Source organism: Camelus ferus, chromosome 6 (assembly GCF_009834535.1).
Source record: "Camelus ferus isolate YT-003-E chromosome 6, BCGSAC_Cfer_1.0, whole genome shotgun sequence".
NCBI lineage: Eukaryota > Metazoa > Chordata > Mammalia > Artiodactyla > Camelidae > Camelus > Camelus ferus.
In genome coordinates this window covers 5023810-5048076 of record NC_045701.1, presented here as the reverse complement: position 1 = coordinate 5048076, position 24267 = coordinate 5023810, and the positions used below count along the sequence as shown (strand labels likewise).

Sequence of the window (24267 nt, the reverse complement as noted above, 5' to 3'; positions counted from 1 at the left end):
AATATGTCTTAGGCAATTTCTGTGTCATTATAAATCCTTATAATATTTAAATTTTAATGACTTTATATCATTACATAAAAATTATATTACAGTTTGCTTAACAAGTGATTGGTCACTTGTTTTTCTACTTTTCGCATTTCATGTATTTTCTAAGCACTATTTAATGTTTTGGTCTGACTTTAATTGTAACTAGTCCTGTATTTACATCAGAACTATCCCTGCCACTGCCTAGTGCAGACCTCTGTCATTTCTCACCTTTCGTATGAAAAGTCTCCTTCTGAGGTGTCCTGCCTCATATTTCCCTCCTCTCCATCCATTTAGAGTTTATATCAGGTTTTCTTATACTGGGTTCTTGTCCTCTGATGCATCTAAAATACAATCTTGTTGCCTTCACTACCTAAAATCTTTTGGTGGTACAGGATACCAAAGTTACCCTTAGTATGAGGTCAACTATATAAAGCCAGATCTTCATGGAAGAAAGACTGGAGAGAGAATGCATTAAAATATTAACAGCATTTATCTCTCGGTAGATTCTTTTATTCTTCATAGTTTTTGGCACGTTCCAAATTTCCTACTACGTGCGCTTTTATAATAAGAAAGGAAGTTACAAGAAAAAGCACATGTCCTTCTTAGGGATCCAGTTGACTACTCATTCATTCGGCAAGTATTGAGTGCCTTCTAAGTTCCAGGCACTGTTCCAGGTGAGCAAGACAATTTGGTGAACAAAACAAAGATCCCTGCTTTTACAATCTAGTGGAGAGAGAAAGGCAATAAGCAATAGACATAATAAATAAAAAACTGTGTAGTATGTTAGAAATTGATAGGTGCTGTGGGAAAACAGGAGAAGTAGAGCAGGTTAAGGGGGATCCAGAGTGTGGGGGCTGGGGATGTTGAGTTTTTGAACTAGGTAGTCAAAGTAGGCTTTATTGTGAGGGTGACATTTGAGCAATGAACTGAAGTAAAGTTGGTCATGTGGCTGTCTGGGGAAAGAGCATCATGGACTAATCAGCCAGTGGCAAATTCCTAAGACTAGAGAACATGCTTGGCATGTTTACGGAAGCAAGGGTGGCCAGAATAGAGTGCGCAGGGGAAGCTAGTAGGAGATACTGTCACACATTTGAAGTTGGAGAGGGCAGTAGAGATTGGGGGTGAGAACCACGTCTAGATAATGCAGGACTTGGGCTTTTAACTCTTCAAGAAATGGGAGTTACTGTAAGGTATCAGCCCTGGTGAGTAGAGGGAAGTGATTTGAATCCTGTTTTAAAGGGATCGCTTTGCCGTGTTCAGAGTAGACTGTAAAAGGGGAAGAGATTACAGTCATCAAGAGAAGGATGGTGACAACTCAGGTGAGACAGCAGTGGAGGTAATGAGAAATGATCAGATTCAGGACTTATTTTTGAAAGAGCCAATGGTTTTTCCTGATGGACTGGATAAGGCATGAGAGAGAAAGAAGAGGAGCCAAGGGTGTCTCCAAAGTTCTTGGCCTGGACAGCTAGACGGATGGACTTGTCATCAGCTGGGATGGGCAGGCCTGTGAGGGAGATCAGGAGTTCTCTCTGGGCACAGTACCTTGCAGGGCCTACTGCGCATCCAAGTGGGGATGTCAGTTAGGCGGCTGGATGAGAAAGTCTGGAGTTAGGGAGAGAAATCCAGGCTAGAAAAGATGATTACAAAGAGTAAGTATAAGCAGACAAGAGAAGAGGCCCGAGGACTAAGCCCTGGGACATTCCAACCTTGAGGCTGGGGAAAGAGGAGGAGACTGTGAAGGAGCAGCTGAGTGAAGTGGGGCGGAAACCAGGAGCCAGGTGTCCTGAAGCCCAGTGCTCCGGGGGGAAAGAGTGGTCAGCTGTAGCAGACGCCGGTGGAATAAACTTCCAGACTTTTTAGACTTTAGCCTATTACTGATCTTACTGGTGAGATCACAAAGGAGCTCCCTTTCCCCACATCGGATGGACATTTTTCTTTTTTCATCTCCGCAGCCTGTAGAAAGAGTTGGCCACCCCTCTTTGAAACATTTCCTCTTCTGACTTGTGCATCAAGCCGTCCTGGTTCCCTCTTCTCTCACTGTTTCCTCTTCTCAGACCTCTTTGCTGACTCTTTTTCAATTAGAGTCAAACCAGTGGGGTGGTGTTGACAGTTTTAATTTGCTCCTTGATGCTAAACAGGATAGTTTATAAATGTCCTCAGAGCTTGGGCTCTACCCCTCTTTTCCCTTCTCTTTCCAGTAGCGCCCTGGGTAATCACACTCATAGCCATGGCTTTAATGCCGTTTATGGACTGTGCTTCCATGCTCGTATCTTACTGCTTACCTGACATCTACTTTTTGAAATCTCACAGGCGTGTTATTCTTAGCATTTCCTCTTTAGACGCAAATCTCGCCCATCACTCCAAGCTTACTCTTTCCCCATGGTGAGATAGCATCACCATTTACCTAAGGCCAGAAACATGGAAGTCATTCTTGACCTTCCCTTTCTCCACATTCCATCCATCAGCAAGTCCTCTCAGTTCACATCATCCACTCTCTCCACCTCTCCCACCACCACCCTGGTCTAAGTCACCATCCTGTACTCTCCTGTTCGAGTGCAAAATCATCCTAACTAGCCTCTCTGCTTTCACCAGATCCTCCTTTAATCCATTCTCTGCAGTTTTAAAAATCTAAAATCATTCAGCTCCCTGACCTAAAACAGCCTTCTGTGACCTTCCATTGCACTGGGGATAAAACCCACTCTCCCTGCCAACGTGCTACTAGTCCCAACGTGCTGGCCCCTGCCTTCCTCTCTTGTCTCATCTCTGGTGCTTCCTCTCCATCTAGATACATTGTTAATATGGACGCTCAGGCTCTCAGCTGCACTGAACTCCTTGCCCACCATTGGTTCTCTCCCTCAGTCTATACAGGCTGGCTCACTCCTCCTGCATGTCTCAGTTTCAGTGAACTTTCCTTGACCACCCTAAGTGGATCATGTTGTTCTTACCTATGCTGGCACCATCTCAGTTACAGTTATTCTGTCCTAGCATTCATCACAATTTGTAACTATTTATTTGTTGCTTCATTCACTACCTGTCTCCCTTACTAGCGTGTAAGCTCCTTTAGCACGTTGATCAGCTCTGCGGATCAGGTGTCCCTGGGGAAACCCAACTGTCACCCAGATTTGGATGACATGACGATCAGCGCATTAGGATAGGCACTGTGGTCTGCACTGGTACCTCTTGGCATCTCGCCAGTGTTTTTTAAATGAACTTTTGGAACCCACAGCAATTGAAAAAGGGATGCCCTTTCCTCACGCTCCCTTGAATACTAAGGATTTATACTGAAGTATCTTGTCTCACTTGTTTTACAAATTCTAAGAGCCAGTTAACAGAGAAATGCTATAAACTGGGCCCAGGTTATGTAGCATGTGTCTTCTGTTGGGTATTTCATTAGGTCTGGCTTTTGATTACCTTCTAGAGTTGCCATTTGAACATAGCAAAGCAGAGATCTCCGGGCTAGTGTCTGTTGACGAGGTTAGTCGTCTGTCTGTGGGTCCTGGTGCTCTTCAACACATGTTTCGTGAAGCACACCTCAGCTATTGAAAGTGTTTCCTATTTTCCCTAATCTTTAGTTATTCCACATGTTTAATAAGCTTGCTGTTACTACTCGAGCTGACTTACTTTCCCTCTGCAGACCTTCATAAGTCCACATCATGGCTTAAACCTGGTGTCAGCGTACATCATCATGGTGCTCACGGGCACTTGGGCGTTCTTTGTTTCTGGAGGCAGCTGCCGAAGCCTGAAGCTCTGCTTGCTTTGCCAGGACAAGGACTTCCTCCTTTTCAACCAGCGCTCCAGATAACCTCCGAGGACCAGCCCTTCACAAACAGTAAGCTGCGTCTTTAGAGGAAGCACAACTGTGCCTTTTTCTAAAAATCCCTTTTCCTGGTGAAATTTAGAAAAGACAAATACGATGTGGCTTTCATGCAGTGGCTTTCTGAAAGGGATGCACGAGTGGTGTGCAGCTGGCTGAATTTAAGAATCACCTGGGGAGACGGAAGGTAAACTGATTTCTGGGCTCCACCCTCCAGATTTAATTGTCTGGACATATGGTAATTTTTTTAAAGCTTCTTAGATGACTCCGATGTGCAGCCAAGTTGAGAACCATCGGTGTCCAAATAGGAACTTCCTGAGAATACCATAAGTAAGAAAGAACGGTATGTTTAGCCGTCTCCTCACTCAGCTTGTGTTGAGCAAGTAAATATTTGAATGTCAAATCCTAGTTAGCGTTTGTCTTTTTCAGTTCTGAAGTCTCCCGATGCTAAAGGGCTGTCATCTCTGTGAGCTGTTCTCACGTACTCCGCCAGTGCTGTGTTTTATGAGAGCACGGCGGGCTGTGCTTCTAACTACAGTAATAAGTTGCACTGACTTACTGTGGTATTTCAGCCAAAGTCAGCTACTGCTTATTAAACTACATTTTTCTGTAGTTTTTCCATTCTTGATTTTGCTTTTTGGAGGCATTACATTGTTTTTGAGCATAGATTTGAGCATAAACAATTATTTCCTGACTTCCTGGGAAGATATTATAAAACCAAGAATTTTTGTGCATCTTCTGTTAGTCTTTCCTGGGTTTAAAGCTTCTCATGGGCTCTGCCCCAAGGCGGTGTTTACCAGCTGAGTTCCAGCTGCCAGACCAGTTGGGCTGAAGCCCGTTGTTCTATCGCTGAGCGGCTCTGCAGGTTGCTGAGTGGTGCGCCCTGGGACCGGCTTCACTGGAGCCGGCACAAGTTTACTAAAAGCAGGAGGAAAACGAGCCAGGGTGGGGTTGACACTTCCAGTTAGCTCCTGGAATACTAACTAGCACTTCCCCCCAAAATGGTATAATGGAAAATTGGAAATGTGTCTTAAATTGCCAAATTCATGCTTTTACATAATCCGTATAATCTTTAGACGTAGTAAATGTCTCTGGGTTTTGGCCATAGCATTCCCTCTACAGGAGTATCTAAGGTGTTTGTTCAGCTTCCGATCAACCCTTTTGGTTCCCTTCATAAAGAATTGTGCCTTTACTGACTAGAAATTGTTCTCAGTTGGTGGTTTAGTTAGTGGTTTTTAGGGAGCTGGTGGTGTGAAATGGAAATTGCCTACACATTAAAGTGAGAACCTCAGTGAATCCCATATGTACAGCAGAACAGCCAAAAGAAACAGAAGCAGCGGTGAGGGGGCTCACCAGTGGCTGGACAGATGGAAGCGTTTGACAGGACTGTGGTGGGAAGCGTAATGGGCACGTTGCAAATGGAAACGCGGCCAGTCTTTTGGGCTAGCCACATGTCATTCCAGGGACCAGAACCTTCCATGTGAACTAGACCTTTATGAATGAAATCCCCTCTCATGTTTAAATTATTAGAATTTTTCAATTTAGGGGTTTAAGAAGGGTTTCTAGCAAGGCTGTAACAGTCCCATAAGCAAGGCTGTAAACAGCTCCATAAACAATTATAGTTACTCCCCTAAAGTTTACTTTAGCACTAACAGTAATGCTTCCATTGGGGTCTGCGATTTTCCACCTTTATACAAGATTTTCTTTAGACTAGATGAGTCATAGGTAGAGTCAAGGACATAGCAACTGAATAGTGAAATTGTGCAGAGTTGAGGGGGACAAGATACCCATTGAACTGGTCCTTGTTCCTTTTGGAGCATGGTGTTCTTTGATGCACAGGATAAGAAAAGTAGAGTTGGTTATTACTGTTGACTTACACATCTCTTAAATGGATAGTCTCATGAAATAGCTGCTGATCTGTACAGTGTAGAAAAATCTGAGAATATTAATATTACTCATACTTGAGCTCAGAGGATGTCCTTGGAGCATTAGTTTAATATTAAGTAAAGAACCCGGGATATTGTGAAATCTCATTTATAAAAACATCTCGGGCAAGAAGAAAACTTTCTTGGATGGTGAGACTGTTATCTGAGTTCAGGAAATTATTTAATAATCCTTGACTACCCAGAAATAAAGGAGCTTTGTATCCTTACTTGTGAGCATTGCCGTAGTCAGCTTAAGCACTATTGTTGCCAGTAGCCTTGCTTTGCCTGGTGCCAAGGAAGCCCAGCAGGAGGATAGTCTTCCTCTGTCGCTGTGTATATATTGAGATGTGCTTTTTTTTTTAATTTTTATTTTTTGCATTTGTTATCTATAATGAGCTTTCTGAGCCGTGATAGCATTTGGAGGGGAGGCGGTGGTGGTAATCTTGTGTGTTCTCCACAAAGGGCCTTCTCAGTTTGGAGGGAATATGGCTGTATTCCAAATTAACCCTGGAATGTGGAGATTGTTGCAGCACTTGACTATCTTGCCATGTGAATAATAGAGACTGATTTTGGCTCTCTAATAAACTTGTATTTATTTTTGACTCATTTGAGTTGGTAGTTGTAACTGGAGTTCTGTTACCTGGATCCTGGCCTACCTGACTGGCAGCTTTGTAGTAACAGCCTCTGAGCATCTTAGTGAAAGCACGACTGAAAGGAATAAATGGTATCTGTAGACTGAACAGAAAGTGACTTTTGTTCCCAATGTTAATATTTTTCTTCTCCAGCACATTCAGTGTTTGCTGAGAGTGACAGCTAACACATCAAAAATGCTAGGCGACCTTATCCGTAGAGTTGGTGCAGCATAAGCAGTCGTGGCAGAAGCGCCCTCCTACCTGGTACTCTCGCCTCAAACTAGCCCCGAGCCAGGGACTGGTGGTCAGAGTGGGCCTGAGGGCTCCAGGGACACCAGGCTGGCAGCCCGCCTTGGGCTTCGGCAGCCTGCTTCCTGGCAAGAGCTCCTTGTGAGTGCTAGCTTTTTGTTGGCTGCATCCTGGGCCCCAGCATTCCTAACTCCAGGTAGACAAAGTAGATGTCACAACAAAATGATTTTAAAGTTCTTTGCTTAGGCACTTTGTTTATGATTGCAATGTTTACATTTCTCATTTAATGAAAGGCTTTACTTCATTCCATTAAATTTTAGTGTTCAGAGGCATGGGCACTGTCTCTCTGCACCGTATGAATCATTTTATTTGAGTTACACTGTTATGTCTTATATGTTTGCAATGTCAGACTTTGCATTCAATACTCAATGCAATAGACTCTTTCCAGACCTGTGTTTTTCAGCGAACAATAAAAAGATTGTTTGTCACTACTTGTTTCTCATGTTTCCTCTTGTTTGGAATAGCGTATCCTTCAGTATCCTTCTCCGGGTTTGTGTTAACTGTGTTAATTGGGTGAAATATCTTCAGGAACCAAGGACTCTTTGGTCCAACTGGTAAGGTAACGGAAAAAGTGCACGCTCCTCAGGTAACAGCCCAGATTCATATACATTTTCTTTGGTGCCTCCTCACTGACATTGTGGCTCCAGTTTAATTGTGAACTGTTTGGTATTTAGTTGGAACAGGAATTTCTCGGTGACCAGCCTCAACACATGGAAACCTCCAATGGAAAGAACTGCAAATTTTATCTTCATCTCATTGAAAACGCTGAATAGAAGGAACCACTCAACTGGCGTATGGTCTCAGCCTCAGCAAAAGAATTGGGGACTTGACACATTCTAAGGTGACGACGGTAGATTATGAGCCCTGAGCAGGTGCTGGCTTTAAGGTCCAGTAATTTGTAGGTGGCACTTGTAGCTTGTGTGGGTCACTGTAAATTCTGCTTCTACCTAATAGTAAAACTGTACATACTTTCAGTGCTTGAGCAAAATCAGAGGTGGGGTCTACAGTGTTTAATCAGGGCTTATCATGCGCAGAACATTGTGTTAGATATTGAATGAATGGAAAAGAACCAGATGGTAGAGATCTTTGTTCCCAGGGAATATATAATCTAACTGCTGAGATTAAAACATACAAATATTACTTTAAGGCAACTACAAAATACACTACAAATTATGATATAATATAAATAGTGCGAATACGTAAGGTGATACTTACAAAGTTTTAGGAGTGGATGAAGGGCACCAGGGTAACGGATGTACATCAAAAGGCGGGGACTGAGGACGGCTCGCTGGGGCACTCCAGTTGACAGGTTGGAAAGGGCAGGGAGAGTCGTCACCGAGGAAAGGAGGAAAACCAGGAGGATGAGAGCCAAGAGGAAGCATGTCAAATGCTGCTGAGCAGTGAGGAAGGTGGGGAGTAAGAATTGGTCGTTACATGTGGGGAGGTGGAATTTTCTGGTGACCTTGAGAAGAGCAGTTTCACTGTATGGGTAAACACCTAAATGGAGTAGATTGTAGAGACCGGGAGATAAGGAAGTAGGCGCAGCATATGGCGTATAGATAGCCATGTAATTTTAGTTGGGGAACGGGATGATAGCCTGAGGAGGATGTAGGGGCAAGAGAGGGCATTTCCTCCCTTCCCCTCCTCTCCCCTTTTGTATTGCTTTTTCCCCTATAATGTATAATATATTATAATATATCATATGATACTGTAACAGCATGTTTATATGAAGAGGGGATGATTCAGTGGAAAGGGAGAAGCTGATGCTGCAGGAGAGGGGATAGTTGCCAAAGCAAAGGCCCTGAGAGGGAATAGAGTGGAAAGTTTTTAGTTTTAAATGCTCATAGATAAAGCTAAAATGTTTAAAAACAAGCGCTTAAGCTTCTACCTAAGAAACTACAAAAAGAGGAGCAAACTGAAGCTAAAATAAGCAGAAGAAAGGAAGTAATGAAGAAAACAGCAGAAATCAAATAGAAGGCAGAAATGGAGAAATCAATAAAACAAAAATCTGGTTCTTAGAGAAAATCAATGGAATTGATAAAGCTCTGGCCAGATTGATAAGGAAAAAAAAGGAAGAGGGCACAAATTATGAATATCAGGAATAAGAGGAGACATGACTACAGACTCTACATTAATAAATAAAAAGGGAATGTTATGGACAACTTAATGCCAGTAAATTACAAACTTGGACAAAATAGATTCCTTTAAAAAAAAAAAGGGCCTCACTCAAGAAGAAATCGAAAATCTGAATATCCCTGTAGTTCTTCAGACTGTGTTCTTTCTTGCCTCTTAAACATGCCTTGCAATGATTTATTGAAAGCTGGGCATCATGTAGTGGGTAATGGGAAGTGAAGTAAATAGGCCTTTGGTGGAAGTTTTGTGTTAGTCTGGGCCAGAACTGGGCTATATTTAATGTTTGCTGCAGCTCTCAGTACCAGAGCTTTCAGAGTCCCTTAGTGCCCTTGTTTTTGTCTCTCCTCTTGACTTTGGGCTTCCCCACATGCTTCTCCTCAAAGTGAGTCTACGTCTTGCAGCTCTTTAAGCTGAAGTCACTGTTCTTACGTTGGAGCCCTGTTGGTGTGGCAGTAGAGGGGATGTAACCTGTAATCTTAATAGTAAATTTCAGTTTTTTGGTGGAACTACGTCCCTCACCAAGTCTCTCTTAGCTCTTTTCCTCCCCTTAGGGGAGACAGGCAGGCTAAAGGGGGATGGAGTGGGAGAGATGCCCTTCTCCCAGGGGAAGTAAGGCTGTTCCAAGGGCCTTGCTGTCTTTTTTGCTGGAGACAAAAGGCCTTTATTATGGAGAACACTCCGTGCATATTTGTCAATGATTAGCCTAACCCTTTCCCTGCCAGGGCTATGGAAGGCTCTCCACTCTAAGAATCTGGTGGGGTCCTGGAGATAAAATCCCCAAAATTGTGGGGCTCCTAAGACTGTATGCTAGTCTTAGGAATTTCTCACTTTTATGCTATTCCATCCTCAGACTCTAGCAATTTGTCAAAATCAGCATTTAAGTGTCCCTGCCAGCTTATGGCTCCAACAGCTTCTGCTCTAGCTAAGCACACCCAGCTGTGACTCTCTGGATTCACCTGTCTCTCCAGATTTCAGGATGACGGCTTGTCCTGAGACCTCAGTTCTCTGATGGGGTCAAGAAAAGCGATTTTCAGTTTGTTTAATGTTTTCTTATTGTAAGTGTGGGAGTGCCAGCTTTCAAGCTCTTTACATGTTGGAGCTAACCAGAAGTCCCCTATATCTATTAAGGACATTGAATTTTGTAGTTTACATAAAGAAATTCCTAGAAGGCTTCAATGAAGAATTTTACCAAACATTAAAAAGAGAGAGAGAGCTGTTATAAGACTGTAGTAATCAAAACAGTGTAGTGTTGGCATGAAAACAGACACATAAAACCATCAAATGTCTAGAAGAAAACGTAGGCAGGACTCTTTGACATCGGTCTTAGTAATATTGTTTTTGGTATGTCTCAGGGGAAACAAAAGCAAAAATAAATGGAGCTGTGTCAAACTAAAAAGCTTTTGCACAGTGATGGAAACTGTCAACAACACAAAAAGGCCACCTGTTGAATGGTGGAAGATATTTGCAAGCAATATATCTGATAAGAGGTTAACACCCAAAATATACAAAGAATGCATAAAACTCAACATCAAAGAAAAAAACATCCCAAATAAAAACTGGGCCAAGGATCTGAATAGACATTTTTCCAAGGAAGACAGGCAGATGGCCAACAGGCACATGAAAAAGATGCTGAGTATCACTAATCATCAGGGAAGTGCAAATCAAAACCACGAGATACCACCTCACACCTGCCAGAATGGCTGCCGTCAAAAGGATCGCAAATAACAAGTGTTGGCAGGGTTGCGGAGAAAAGAAATCCTTATACACTGTTGGTGGGAATGTAAATTGGTGCAGCCACTGTGGAAAATAGTACGGAGATACCTCAAAAAGTTAAAAATAGAAATGTGAAATAAGTCCTGGGTATTATCCAAAGAGAACAAAAACACTGATTAGAAAAGATACGTGCACCCCTATGTTCATTGCAGCATTACTTACAATAGCCAAGATGTGGAAGCAACCCAAGTGCCTATCAACAGATGACTGGATAAAGAAGGTATGCTGTATATATGCCATGGAGTATTACTCAGCCATAAAAAAGAATGAAATCTTGCCATTTGTAACAACATGGATGGACCTAGAGGTTATTATACTATGTGAAATAAGTCAGTAGAGAAAGTCAAATACTGTGTGATTTCGCTTATATATGTGGAATCTGAAAAACAGATGAGCAAACATAACGAAACAAAATGGAGTTATAGATGCTGAGAACAAACAGGTGGTAACCAGAGGAGAGGAGGGTGGGGAAAAGAAAGAAATAGGTGAGGGGGATTAAGAGGTACAAACTTCCTGTTGCAAAATAAGTGCCATGGGTATGAAATGCACAGTTTGGGGAATATAGTCAGTAACTATGTAATATCTTTGGATGGTGACACATTGTAACTAGCTTTATCATGGTGATCATTTTGAAATGTATAGGAATACTAAATCACTATGTGTTGTAGGTCAGTTACACTTCAAAAACAAACATACATACAAACTCAGAAAGAGATCAGATTTATGGCTACCATTGGTAGGGAGTGGGAGAAGGGGGAATTAGGTGAAAGCCATCAAAAGGTACAACGAACTTCCAGTTATAAGATGAATGAGTACTAGGGATGAATATAATTAATGAATGAATATAATTAACATGAATATAATTAACACTGCTCTGTGTTCTATATGAAAGTTGGTAAGAGAGTAAATCCTAAATTCTCATCTCACACACACACAAACTTTTTTTCTATTTGATTATGTATCTATATGAGATGATGCTTGTTCACTAAACTTACTGTGATAATCATTTCATGATGCATGTAAGTCAAATCATACTCTGCACCTTAAATTTATATAATGCCATATGTCAGTTATATCTCAACGCAATGAAAAAAAATTGTTGAGAATATGGTGGAAACAGCATTTTGTGAGAAAACAAATCAGTACAATTCTTTTGGGTGGTAATTTAACAAAATCTATTATATCTATAAAATTTTGAGATGGGCTTTTTTTTTTTTTTTTTTTTTTTGTGAGATGGGCATTTTTCAAACCAGCAGTTCCTTTTCCAGGAAATAATCCTATAGAAGTACATCCAGCTACCTGAGGATCTTGTAATTGTCTTGTAACCATAAGGAATTTGCAATAAATGTCTGTCAGAGCTTTACCTCAAATTACAGAGCACTTGACAGCCATTAGAAAGAAAGAGGATATTTAGAATATACTGGAAAACAAAAGCGAGGTATAGACCATTCTTCCATTTAATGATTTTTCTTTTGCCAGATGTTGTGCTAGGTACCAAGGATGCAATAGTGAAAGTAGGTGGGATCCATTTTATTAAAAATTTTAAAATGAATGTTAAAATATGCACAAGCATATGTAAAGTCTGGAAAGATTAAATTAAATTATTAGCTCTGACTATTTTGGGAGTTAGGATTCTGGGGGGCTTTGACTTTTTCCATAGTTAAATATTTGTATGTTTTTAAGTGAGCATATGTTATTTATGTAATCAGACAAGACCATAATCTAAGCACTTCCATGATTTCTTTTTGTTTTGATTAGAAGGTGTGTATCATGCAAGGTCTTTCACACTCTGATCCCAACCATTTTCCTGCCCCCTACCTGTCCCTGTCCTCCCCTCCCACACATTCTCAAACACATCCCTGAGGGAGGCCTCTCTCTACTTACCCAGCTGCAACCAGAAAACAGCTTAGTCCCCCTTCAAGGTCCTGCTCAAGTGTCACCCTTTGTGAAGTCTTTCCTGACTAGACTCAAAAAAGCAAGTGGCTTTCTCCACCGTGATTCCTTAACACTTACTTTTTTTAAATCAAGGAATAATTTACATACAGTAAGATGCACAAGTCTGAAGCGTACAGTTGGATGAGTTTTGACAAAAGTGTATGCCTGTAACACCACCACCCCAGTCAAACTCTGGAACGTTTCCTGTCCCCACGTGGTTCCCTCATGTTCCTTTCTAGCCACCCTGTCCCCTTCCACAGAGGCAACCACTGGCTCCAACGCCATCGCTGTAGGTTGGTTTCACTTGTCTTAAACTTCATATAAATGGCATAACACAGAATGTACTCTTATGTCTGACTTCTTTCCTCAACATAATTTACTGAGTTTCATCCATGTCTTGGGATATGTCAATAATCTGCAACTTTTCCTGAATGGTATTCCATCTTATGGATACACAGTTTGTTTAGCCATTCTTCTGTTGATAGACACATGGCATCTTTTCTTACTACTCTTCTTTATATGATGATCCGTGATTTCTGTTTGTCTCCTCAAATGAGATGGTGACACCAGTTATTATTGAGTATCGGTACTCTATCTAAATCATGATTGAATCACTGTCACTTTATCTGTGCTTAGCAGACAGTCATTGCTCATTAAATCTCTGCTTTTGAATAAGGAGGGATGAGAAAGTCAGCTGGAAATTACTTTGAATGATAGGAGAGAAGTGAAGTAAAGAAAAAGACCATTTCCTTTACTTACAGCACTTCTGACACCACCTGTGTGGGTTTTTCCACACCAAGCAATTCTCCAGTTCTTGGTGGACACCAGCTGCGTGTTCTACAGTTTAACTCAATTCTGCCATCAACTGCCAGAGTTAAATTGTAGAACAACCCCATAAGACTGCCCCAACTTTAGACACCAGTTGCAAGTCCCAGGTTGTCATCTATACCACTGACTATAAATTGTAGGTTCCCATGACTGCTTCCTCAGGTCTAATAATTTGCTAGAACAGCTCACAAAACTCAGGGAAACATTTACTTACAATTACCAATTTATTATAAAGATATTACAAATGATACAGATGACCAGCCAGATAAAGAGGTACATAGGTCCAGGTATAGAGAGGGCACAGAGCTTCCGTGCCCTCTGGGTGCACCACCGTCCCAGCACCTCCATGTGTTGTAAGCACTTTGAACCCCATTGCTCATGGTTTTTGTGGAGGTTCCATTAAGTAGGTGTGCTTGATCAAATCATTCACCATTGGTGATTGAGCTCAATTCCCAGCCCCTCTCCCCTCCCTGGAGTCTGGGGGTGGGGCTGAGTTCCAGCCCTCTGGTCACACGGTTGGTTCCTCTGGCAGCCAGCCCCCATCTTCCAAGCTTCATCACCTCCTTAGCATAAACTTAGGTGTGGCTTGGAGGGGCTTATTGTGAATGACACGTAGGAGCTTCTGGCCAGGAAACAAGGATAAAGACCAAGTACGTGTTTCTTACTAAACCCTAATATCACAGGAGATTAATCACATTTCACCCAGAAGTTAAGAGGGAACGATGAACTCCTGACCATGCTTGTTCTCCATGGAAAGGATGTTCCATATTCAGGAAAACTCTTCAGATGGTTATGTTTGGAAGGAGAGAAACGAAGATGCATGAGATCTGTCGCTGGACATCTAGGTAGCTTGGGAAGCTAATCTGAGCCGATGACCTAACTGGTAACATTACCCGCCTCACCAGCAGGGTCTTTGCTGCTTTCAGAGACGCTGGTCAACTCTGTTGTCACTGACCCAGCGTTGCTGTAGAGGTCCCAGTGTGCCCTTGATCCCGTAGGCCCTGTGTTTGTTGTCTTCATTGCAGGTAATTAAAAGTTAATATTTGAAACGAATAAACTCAAGCAGAAATAATGACTTTGACTTACCGTGTGGCGAGGTCACGGCCTGCCACGTGAGTGGAGATCACACTCCTTCCCGGGCTCCCCCCACAGGGCGGGCCCCAGGGGAGTGTGCCAGGCCCGGCCAGCCTTCTCCGAGGTGGAGCAAGGGACAAGCTCTGGATGGAAGTGCCTGGATGGAAGTGCCAGCATGGGGCAGGGTGTCATCTGGCTGTGCAGAGTGCTTTCTTCTTTTATGGTTTTATTGAGGTATAATTAATGTAACATAAAATCTGAGCAGTTTTGATATATGTAGAGAAATCATCCCACAGTCAAGACACCGTACGTGTCTGTCACCTCAGCCATTTTTCGTACCCCTTGGTAATGCCCTCATCCCTCACCTCATCCCCAGGCAACCACCACTGTGCTGTCACTCGAGTTTGGTTTGCAGTTTTTAGAATTTTATACAGCTGGAATTGATATATGTGTTTATTTATATTTGTGTGTATTTATTCCTTCTCTTTAGTTCAGTTTTAGCGCAAAAGACAAAGTTTAGTCAACGTGTCCTTGGGAATTTGAACTGGAGGTGAGGGTAACTCACACCCCAGGAGTTAAGCTGACCCCTTTGCGGGCTGGCAGGTGGCAGACCTTGGCCAGGCTTTTTCTGAGCGCAGGCCAGAGTGTCATGTTACCAAGCAGACTGGAGGCAGGAGTTTGTTGTTGACAATCCAGAAATTGTTGGCACTAGTGCCATTAGTGCCTTTCTCCTGTGGGGTTTTATGAGGTTGTGGTGTGACTCGGATAAGTGTGGTAAATTCTGTTACAAGAAGGCATTTCCTTGTCACTGCACCGTGAAGGGTGGACCCTGCTCCGTCACTGAAGAGCCTGGTGCCGCAGGAGCCGGTGGCCTTGGCTCAGACCAGTGCCAGAGCCCTTGTTTCCTTTTCCACTTGCAAGGTGGGGCAGTGCTCCATCTTCCCCGGGGCTGTTGGATAAGGGCGTGAAGCTGCATTGAAACAGTCAGGGGCGTACAGGTGGGAGGCATCACTGAATCCCTGGTTGGCCTGTGGCCAAAATGATATTCTGACCTGCAGTAATTTTTTTATAGTGCACAGTTCCGTACCAAAAAGCACTTTGGCCCATATTTCTGCCCAGTCATTCTAAAGTGAAAGGGCACGGGTGGGGCACAGGGAGCCTCCTCTGCGACATTGTCCCAGCCTCACACCTTCTCAGTGACACCCTGTGACAGTGGCCATGGGGGACCAGGCGTGCTGCCTGCCAAGTCCAATGTGGACATCGGTGGTGACATCAAAATCATACCCATCGCCCAGATGGCACCTCTGCTGGCCTGCAGGCGGCCCTGGGGGGGGGTCTCGTTTCCTGTTGTAAGTGGATCTCAAGCTTCTCCACCCTGAAGGAAGGTGACTCCTGTCATGAGGGAAGGGGCACAGCTAACAATTCAAGAGAATCTGGTGTCAGGCGTCCGCCCCCTTTGGGATGGCTGGCTCCAGAAGAGGGGAGTCACCTTGTCTGGTGTGGAAATGTTGTGATTCCAAGGAGTTCAGGAGGGAGTATTGGGCCGGGTGGGGAGAAAAGAGGGCAGATGGAAAATCAGGCAGAGGCAAAGCTCCTTGCAGCTCTTCCCCTCGCTCCCTCCAGGGTCCCCAGCCCTCCCCGCCCTGGCCATGCCCCTTGGCCATGCCCTGGGGTCCAGGTGCTCAGTAGTGACCTGGCCTAGGGCATGGTTTTCCGTCTGCCCTCTTTTCTCCCGTCCTCCACATCAACCTCCCCGGATTCCCCCATCCTCTGTGTCCTGTCCCCCATCCTCATTTCCCAAAGCTTGCTTCCAGTTTATTTTTGTGTGAAAGTCCTAGGTTTCACCTCACCTCCAAGAAATCACTGTGACGTGAAAAACATTTTATTTATAATTTCTCGTATTTACAGTGTATGTCTTCATTATAATCATTCTTACAATAAATACAGAAGTGCTAAACAGACCATCATCACAGTGGCCTATGGTCCACCCAAGGCACAGGGACTGAAGGTGCTGTGATTTCCGTGTTTCCCAAGGGCCAGTCAGGAAGCCTCAGAGTTGAGTGCAGGGGAGAAGACTTTAAGATGGAACTTAAATGGGATTAATATTCAATGTGGCAAAATCCTAGAATGTCCATTACAGAAACAGGTAGAGGTTTTTACTGGGGTTATTTTATTGCTGTTTTGTTTTGTTTTTTTGTTTGTGTGTGTGTTTTTTCATCCAGTTGCTGGGGATTCAACCCAGAACCTTGTGCATGCCAAGCACATGCTCTACCACTGAGCTATACCCTCCCTCCCCTCTGGTTTTTATTGTTTTTATTAGTTGATACTAAAGAAACGGAGACGAGACTGATGAGCTCCTGTTAGTGAGAGGCAGAGAAGCCAGGGCCTTCCCTGAGTCCCTGCCAAGGCCCGGCCTCGTTTCTGTTACCCTCACCTGCCGTGCAGCCAGCACAGCGCCTGGGACCCCAGGGTGGGTGTGAGGCAGGGGGGCTTCAGCACCACCGCACTGGTTTCCTTGACTGGCAGCTGGTGTCGTAGGAGTGAGTGACACCCTGAGGAAAGGTTTCCCAGTTCCAGAGCGGGACCCGCAGGAGTCCCCTACGGGTTAGCAGGGCAGTGGACAGTGTTGATTTCAGAACCTTCTGCCTCCCCAGTTTGTTTGGTCTCAGCCAAGAGGGCCAAGAGCCTGGGCTGCACGGAGGGGGAAGAGGGCAGGGGAAGTGTCACTGTCCCACTGGCCCAGTAGCTGTCCCTTTTTATGAACAGCCATTGTGCCAGGTACAGTGGTCTCTCTGCTCACAGAATTTGCCCACAAAAGCTGTAGAGGGCTGTTTGAAAGGCAGCCCCATGGCTCTGGAGTGGTTTAGGTTGGTTTCTGACTGGCAGCTTTGGGCTGAGGCCAAGGAGGCATCATCTCCCGCACGCTGCTCCGTCCCGAGGGTGGTCCCTGCTGTCACCTGACCAGCATCAGGCTAGAGTGCGAATGGTAACGCCGGGAGGCCACCGCAGGCTGCAGGCCATCAGCGGCCTCATGCACCCACACATCTGAGTCCCCATGGGGTCACCTGCAACTCTGTCTAGCAGACAAGCTGCAAAGACACAGGGCTTGCTGTCACTACAGAAAGTAGAGAAGGGGGAAGACTTCTCAGAGTCGGAGGGAGGAGTAGAGGGGGAAAAGATGTTCTAAAGAAACCTATGCTTCAAGAGGACATTCTGTGTCATCAGGATGAGAGTGGGGATCAGAAGTTTCTCTGAACCACGAGGTGCCAGGCGGGAGAGGTTGATGGCGGGGCCCCTCAGCCGAGGAACAGACGGATCTCCACAGGGCTCACACATCGATGGGAGGAGGACGAAGGAGTGAAGTCTTCTCAGAAACTGCCTTTGTGACGTGGGGGGAAGACCAGGAAGCATCCTTGAAACATTCCACTCTCTCTGGTCCCTAAATACCATGGTGCCAGCCCCTGCACAGATAACTTCCTGCTTTTACAGCTTGAAAATATATTTTAACTCAGCCACGACTTGACATCCTCCAGGTCAGAGAAGTAGGTAAGCCCCAGTTTCGGGATGACAGTAGGGACACAGCAGAGGTGGCAGAAATGAAATTTGGGCAGAAGAGATGAGACTCTTCAATCCTTTCGCTTCTGCCTGCTGCCTCCAGATTCAGAAGCAGTTGGGGTCCTCTCAGAGTTCACGTCCACTCTGGGAGACAGAAAGCAACAACATGTTTTCAAGAATAGCCTAGTTATTCAAAAATCTGTGGAGTATAAAACATAACTGCTCTGCTGACAGGAGATTGGGTTGCGCTTAATAAGTCTGTCCTTCTGACACTTGTGGCCTGACAAGCGACTTCTGACTCCACTTCTGATTCCAAAGTGAGACTCTTGCAGATCTTACATGTCTTCTCACTCTAAGATCCATTCAGTGCGTCTGAGCCAAAGGACAGGACTCCCCGGGAGGGGGTGGAGCTCAGTGGCAGAGCATTTGACTGCAAAGGACAGGACTCGGAAAATGCCTCTGCTGTATTTCTGAGAATATCTCTTGCTTGCTTTTTGTCTCTGACACCTTGACCTTTCCTGTTCCCACCTCCCCCTGCATCCCCCCACCTCCTCCCCAACCCCCAGTTGTAAGGTCAGGCTGAAGGTTTTGTCACAGCAGAAGAAAATCAGACCATACGCCCTTCCCTGAGGAAAGAAACTGAGTCTCAAAAGCAAAGCCTGAGCAGAGAGAGCACGTTCTGGTCTGAAAACGTGGAGAAGAAGCACAATTCCCATGAACCCCTGGATGCAAATGTTTTCCAGCCAGTCACAGCCCCCGGCAGGCGACGTGGTTTGTGCCCCCAGATGGCAGACCCCTGAGTGGTCTCACACAGAGGAAGCAGACAGCCCAGAGTCCTCGCCTCCCTGGCGAGCTCTTCCCATCCGTGATCCCACAGAGGGTGGCGGGGCAGCGAGATGGCGGGGCGCTCTGCTGGGCACCCCCCAGGGGTCTGGGGTCTTTGTGGGCTGAGCTCCAGAGAACCCTCAGGTATTTGAAGCATCCAGGGAGCCATAGCATGTAGCGTCCAAAGCCGAGTCCTTCCCTGGACATGCCTGGACGTGCCTGGACGTGCCTGGACGTGCCGGGGCCTCAGGCGTGGGCCTCGGACTCCTGCGTGGTGGCCGGTTTGTAGATGACACCTTTGTTATCACTTTTTTTGCTACTAGAACAAGAACACACGAGTCTTGTTAGTCAAAGAGGACAGAGAGGCAAGAGCAGCCTGACTCGGCTAGATTTTAGGGGTCAGATTCCTCACTTGGGGAAATGCCCCCTCCAGTAAAGCCTTAACCCGAATGGAACCTATTCATTTTTCAGCTGTTCCCTTTTATCACTTGACAATACTAGACCTGCATTTTGACGAAGGCCTCATTCCCGCCCCATTTCAAATACCTGATTCCAACAGGGTTTGTGACCACCCTTTTTTTCATACCAGCCAAAATAGGCTTTAGGAAAAACTAAATGTGACAATAAAAACACGAGCAAAGGGCATTAATGTGAGTGAGAAGTCAGGTTTTCCCTTGTTTTTCTTTTTGGGTTCAGAGAAGAAAAACCAGGTGTAAAGATCTTAGAAAGGCAGCCTCGTTGCTTGTGTGGAGGCAGGTGGGGCCTCCCCTCCAAATCACGGGGCTCGTGCAAGGGTTTAGCTGCGGCAGCCAGGCTGGCAGACGCACCTCCAACTCTGGGCACAGTGACCCTTGACCCCCAGCACCAGCGTCTCATGCGGAGCCCGGGGTCAGTGGTGTTTGGGAGACGGCGCTCCTGGGATAAGTGTTGGTACAGGTGACAGGGGCCCTTCTGTCTGCGGGCTGCCTTCCCAGACAGATCAGTCCTCATGGACACATGGGCCACCCACTCCCATCTCAAACCCAAACCGGCTCACCTCTTCTTCCTTCTGAAAAGCCAAACAGATACTGCCAGGACAATACAGATGCCGAGAACGCCGGCCAGGGCCACGGAAAGGGCGATGCCTGGTGAGGAGGCAGGGCACATGCACGTTACAACCCTCCCTCCCGCTTTGTCTCCCGCCACAGCACGTGTGTGTGCAGTCAGTGACAGCTGCACAGCCCGCCACGGGCAGGCGTAACTCCCCCACCTCTGCTCTCAGGTTCTGGCCTTTGGCTTATCAGGACTGGCTGGAGGACTTAGAGGGGTCCATCTGCAAAACGGCAGCGATTCTCCAATAAGGGCTCTCAAACGTGCACCAGGATCATCTAAAGAGCTTGTTTCAAATGTAGACTTTTCTTGAGCCCAACCCTCAGAGACTCTGATTCAGGCTGGAGCTTGGCCCAGGAATCTGCATTTTTACCAGACACCTCTAGCTGATGCTGGTGTGCGTGGTCCATGAGCCACGCTTTGAGAAACCCTGGGCCATGGGGTAAGAGCTCGTTCCGTCTTTGCTTGCTGGGTTTAAGGCCTGTTGGGATGCCTCCTTCTCAGTTTTGCCCTCAGGCTCCATTGCACAGTCCTAAGCAGTCCAAAGCTACCAGGACCCATTGCCACGGTCACTTGGCTGGTCACCCAGCCTCAATACTGGGCCGAGGCCGGGTTTTTAGGCAATAGCTTCCCGCCATGGCCAACAGAAGGTCTTGGATAGGTCTTTGAATGTCCACATGCTATAAAGTGATTAGCTCTTTCATTAGGGGAGCATTTGATTGGCAGTTCATTTCTGAAACAGAGTGACTGGAGGGTAAGACACACAGTGAGGTGGGGGTCAGGAGTCAGAGTGACAGCACAGAGAAGCAGAGAGGATGGGCTGGAAGTATCACAGGCCCAAATCACACCAAGAATCACAGTGATCACCCAGCTCCAGCATGCACGGCCGGCCGGCCACATACCCAGACTCAGTCCTGCGTAGGTAAGGTCTTGTACTTCAAAGGAGAGAGGAAAAGATGGGAAATTAACCAAGTCAAACCATGGCGGATGTGACCAGTGCACTGAGCTCGACCTTTTGTTGGGTTGGAGGTACAGGGCTGATGCAGCCCTTCTGGGGGTGTTCACTGTTGCCTCAGGTGCTTGATGGGACAGAGGGCGTTGCCCACCCAGGGAATTCACACCATGATCCCTCCCCCCATGCTCCTTTATCACAGCCGTCTCTGCTCGGGTGAGACTTCAGTTTTTAGTACAACGTGGTCAGTGGGGAAAGTGAGGAAGTGGGGAGAATCAGAGTCTAGCTGGGTGGGCTGTTACTGCTTCTCTAGGACCTGCGCCTGCTTCTCAGCAAGGAGCCTAGTAGGTTCTGGCTGGCTGGGGCTGGCAGAGCTTAGTTGGTATCTGTCACCTGTCTTCTGCCCCATCCCCATCCAGTGCTGCTGTCACGGTTTGGTTCTATTTGCTTTGGCCCCAGTGGACAAACTGGAGCAACCCCTCCACTACCAGCCTCCCTTCCCTGCTGCCTGGAACCAGGGCTTCTCAGCAAGTTCTTGTTGGGGATGAATGGTAGTGAGTTAGGGGTCCTCAGTGGGGCTGAAATAGTGCCCAGCGATCTAAGGTGAAATCCCATAGTCAGCCTAGTGGAGACCCCCCCGGGGAGGGTAGTGGGTGAGTCCCCCCTCTCGGGTGACACAGAGGAGCCCCGTCATGAAGCCCCCAGGGCACCCCCGCTGCTGCTTCAAGCACCTCAGAACTGCTCCCCTTTCTCCCAGTCAGGTCCTCCATCTAAAGAAAGTCTGCTTACACACTCTCTTGTCTGGCGGTTTTCTGACCTCAGTAGATACTTCTAGCTTGTGTGTGTGTGTGTGTGTGTGATTGTTGCCGGCGGTGGGGGCGGGGGGTGTTCCAGTTCACACAGAAATCCAGAGTTGTGCAGATGGTGGTCACCCAGCCCAACTCAGGAGAGCCTGTGCCCAGAGTCCACTGTGGTGACTGAGACCCTGGGAGAGCCCTGCTGAGTGTGAGATGCCCGCAGAGGGCCAGAGACACCCCTCTCCCTGGGGTACTTGACACCCCCGGGAACCAGACCGGAGAGCAGGGCGAGGTTGTGCTCACCCCCTTCTCCTACCATATGGCCTGAGTCTGGCTGATTCCCCGGAGCCATCAGCCCTTCGTCCTTTCCCTACTATCCTCTTCCTGGTCCAAGGCTGGCCCGAGTCCCCGGTCTGGCTTCCCCAGGTGGCCCTGGGCTGTTGTAAGGACAAGCAGAACAATCAGGGAGAGGAGCCATCCACGAAGGACAGGGTAGCCTGTTCTCTTGGCCCTTGCTGGCCTCCACCAGCAGCCCATGGCCTCCCAGGTGATGGACAGCGTGGCTCTCCTGGCCTGATTCCCTGGCCCCAGCATATTGTAACCTGATACAAGGACCAGTCTGTGGCTTGGGGAGACGCGCAGGACGTGAGCCTCCCCCTGAGGAGACTGTCAAGTGTTTGTACAACACATGCTCTGTTTCCTGCATGGCCTGTGGCCTCTGCACACTATAATTTGGTATTTTAGGTTTTGTTTTTTTTTTTCAGGGTACCTAGAGGCAACCAAGTCCTCTAGGATCTTAGAAACAACAACCAAAGGAAAAAAACCCCAACTAGTCGTGTTTTCTTTTCCAAGCCTTTTTGATGAAATGCACTTTAGTTCCAAATGCACAAGCTCCAAATGCTTGTGGTCCTAAACTGGTTCTCCCCACATGGACTGTTTACTAGTAAGCCTAACCACTTGGTTATGCCATCCAAACTGGACAGTTTCTAAAGTTGTGGCTTTCAGTCACCCCAAACACCCTGAAAGCCACACAGGCCCCCAGACAGCTGAGAGCCCCAGTCCGGGCCTGGAGGAGGTGCCCGTAAGCCTGATCCTAGGGAGCTGAGCGAAGGCTCCGGGAGCAAGGCCCCAGGCATGAGACTTTTCTCAAGAGTATGTGGGCCAGCTGGGTGGCTTATCCGGAGGGAGAGCTCCCCTGGGTCACTGAGCAGTGTCCTTGGCTGATCAGGAGCCATAAACAAGAGCCTAATTTAATCCAGGGCTCTAACCTAGCTTCCTTGCTCCTGGACGATGACTTCCTAGGGCCCAAGCTGCCTCTCCTTGGAAACAATGAAACGAGACCAAGCAAGTCCCAAGACAAGGAGATCCCCAGACACCGAAACAAGTGCTTTTCAGCCAAGAGTCTGATGTAGCAAAAACAAAGCAGCTCGACTGAGCAAGCCAAGAGCAGAAGCCACTCGGCGAGAGGAATGGCGCTGAGGGGGGTGCCTTGTAAGAATTCTACCCTCCAGGAAATCCAAAGCAGGAAGATGATGTCGGGGTGCTACCCCCCACCTGGGAGACAGCACTGAGCATCAAGGAGCAGGGCTTCCCTGCAGAGCTGGATGAAGCACAGGGCTTAGGTCTCCTTGGAGCCAGGTGCCAGAGCATCTGCTAACTGAAGGGACAGGGAAAGTGACAGAAGGCACTGGGGGAACTGTGGGGACGACTGGAGAACCAGCGCCCAGAGAGAGAAGCCAAAGCCCGCATCCCCGTGCAGCCTCCGGGATGGTGCAGAGAACAGGCATCAGAGATGGTGCAGGGAGCGGCAGAGGCAGAGAGAGTCACCTGCAGAGAAAACAAAGACGGTTTCTGAGTGGCAAATGAGACAGGCAGTCCCCACGGAAGAACAGTGGGACAGACGGGAGAAATGAGACAGACTGGCTGACGGAGATGGCCCATGAGAGCCACGGATGAGAACGCAAAGAAGGGGCTCCTGAGCTGGCAGGTAGGAGGGTGTGCGCTACACGGACGTGGGAGAGCTGCCTGCTCGCCAAAAAGTGCTCCAGGATGAGTCAGGACGGGCAGAGGTAGGGCAGGACGACACACAGAAGGACATCACACAGACACAGAAGAACTCCAACGCCACACGCCTCACCCAGGAAGGTACAGGCCCCCGAGAAGATGGGCAGGCTGCTCACCACCGGGCGCTGCTGCCTGTCCTGGCTGGCTCGGGAGCTGCGTCTTCCACCGGCATCTTGCTGGGCTGAGACTTGCTGTGTGTTTGCTGTGTTTGAGGTCTTCTGAAGCCTCAAGTGCAAACACAGGAAAGTCCAGCGGGAGGAACCAGCACCTCATTTACACAGCTTGTGGTTCCTGGAACACGGCTGGCATTCTCTAGGTCTATTGGCAGTTCTGTTTATTCAAACAGCATTTTGAATAAACAAGAATATAGTCCTTTTCCTTTCAAAGTATTGTTTTAAAGTAGGGACTGTTTTGTAGGGACTGTTTTGCAGTGATTAGATTTGTATACAGATATGAATACGCGTGCGCAGTCTCCAGTCTTATCGAAGAGGCAGTTTGGGTTTAGCAGGGATTTGAGAGTTTATAAAATCAGTTT

At 46.7% G+C, this 24267-nt stretch overlaps 2 protein-coding genes across 8 annotated transcripts in view; one reads left to right on the top strand and one right to left on the bottom strand.

Annotated features, from left to right (window-relative positions):
* Positions 1–24267, top strand: part of APH1B (aph-1 homolog B, gamma-secretase subunit) — a 202761-nt gene that overhangs the window by 18429 nt on the left and 160065 nt on the right. For 2 of the 4 annotated variants that reach the window (XR_004320375.1, XM_032480999.1), the window contains exon 6: positions 3662–3856. Coding sequence is in view for 3 of the 4 variants with exons in the window: in XM_032480999.1 (XP_032336890.1) it covers positions 3662–3829 (168 nt within the window). In the remaining variant the exon portion in view is untranslated. Of the gene's footprint in view, positions 1–3661; positions 7139–7381; positions 10380–24267 lie in introns of those variants that run through there. The other 2 variants (XM_032480998.1, XM_032480997.1) reach the window with 2 other exon arrangements.
* CA12 (carbonic anhydrase 12) overlaps positions 16951–24267 on the bottom strand; it is a 58300-nt gene continuing 50983 nt past the window's right edge. The window contains exons 9-11 of one of the 4 annotated variants that reach the window (XM_032480994.1): positions 20822–20854; positions 19867–19954; positions 16951–19149 (exon numbers count right to left, since the gene is read on the bottom strand). In XM_032480994.1, the coding sequence (XP_032336885.1) occupies positions 19077–19149; positions 19867–19954; positions 20822–20854 (194 nt within the window). In that variant the 3' untranslated portion in view covers positions 16951–19076. The remainder of the gene's footprint in view (positions 19150–19866; positions 19955–20821; positions 20855–24267) is intronic. The other 3 variants (XM_006176435.3, XM_032480995.1, XM_006176436.3) reach the window with 3 other exon arrangements.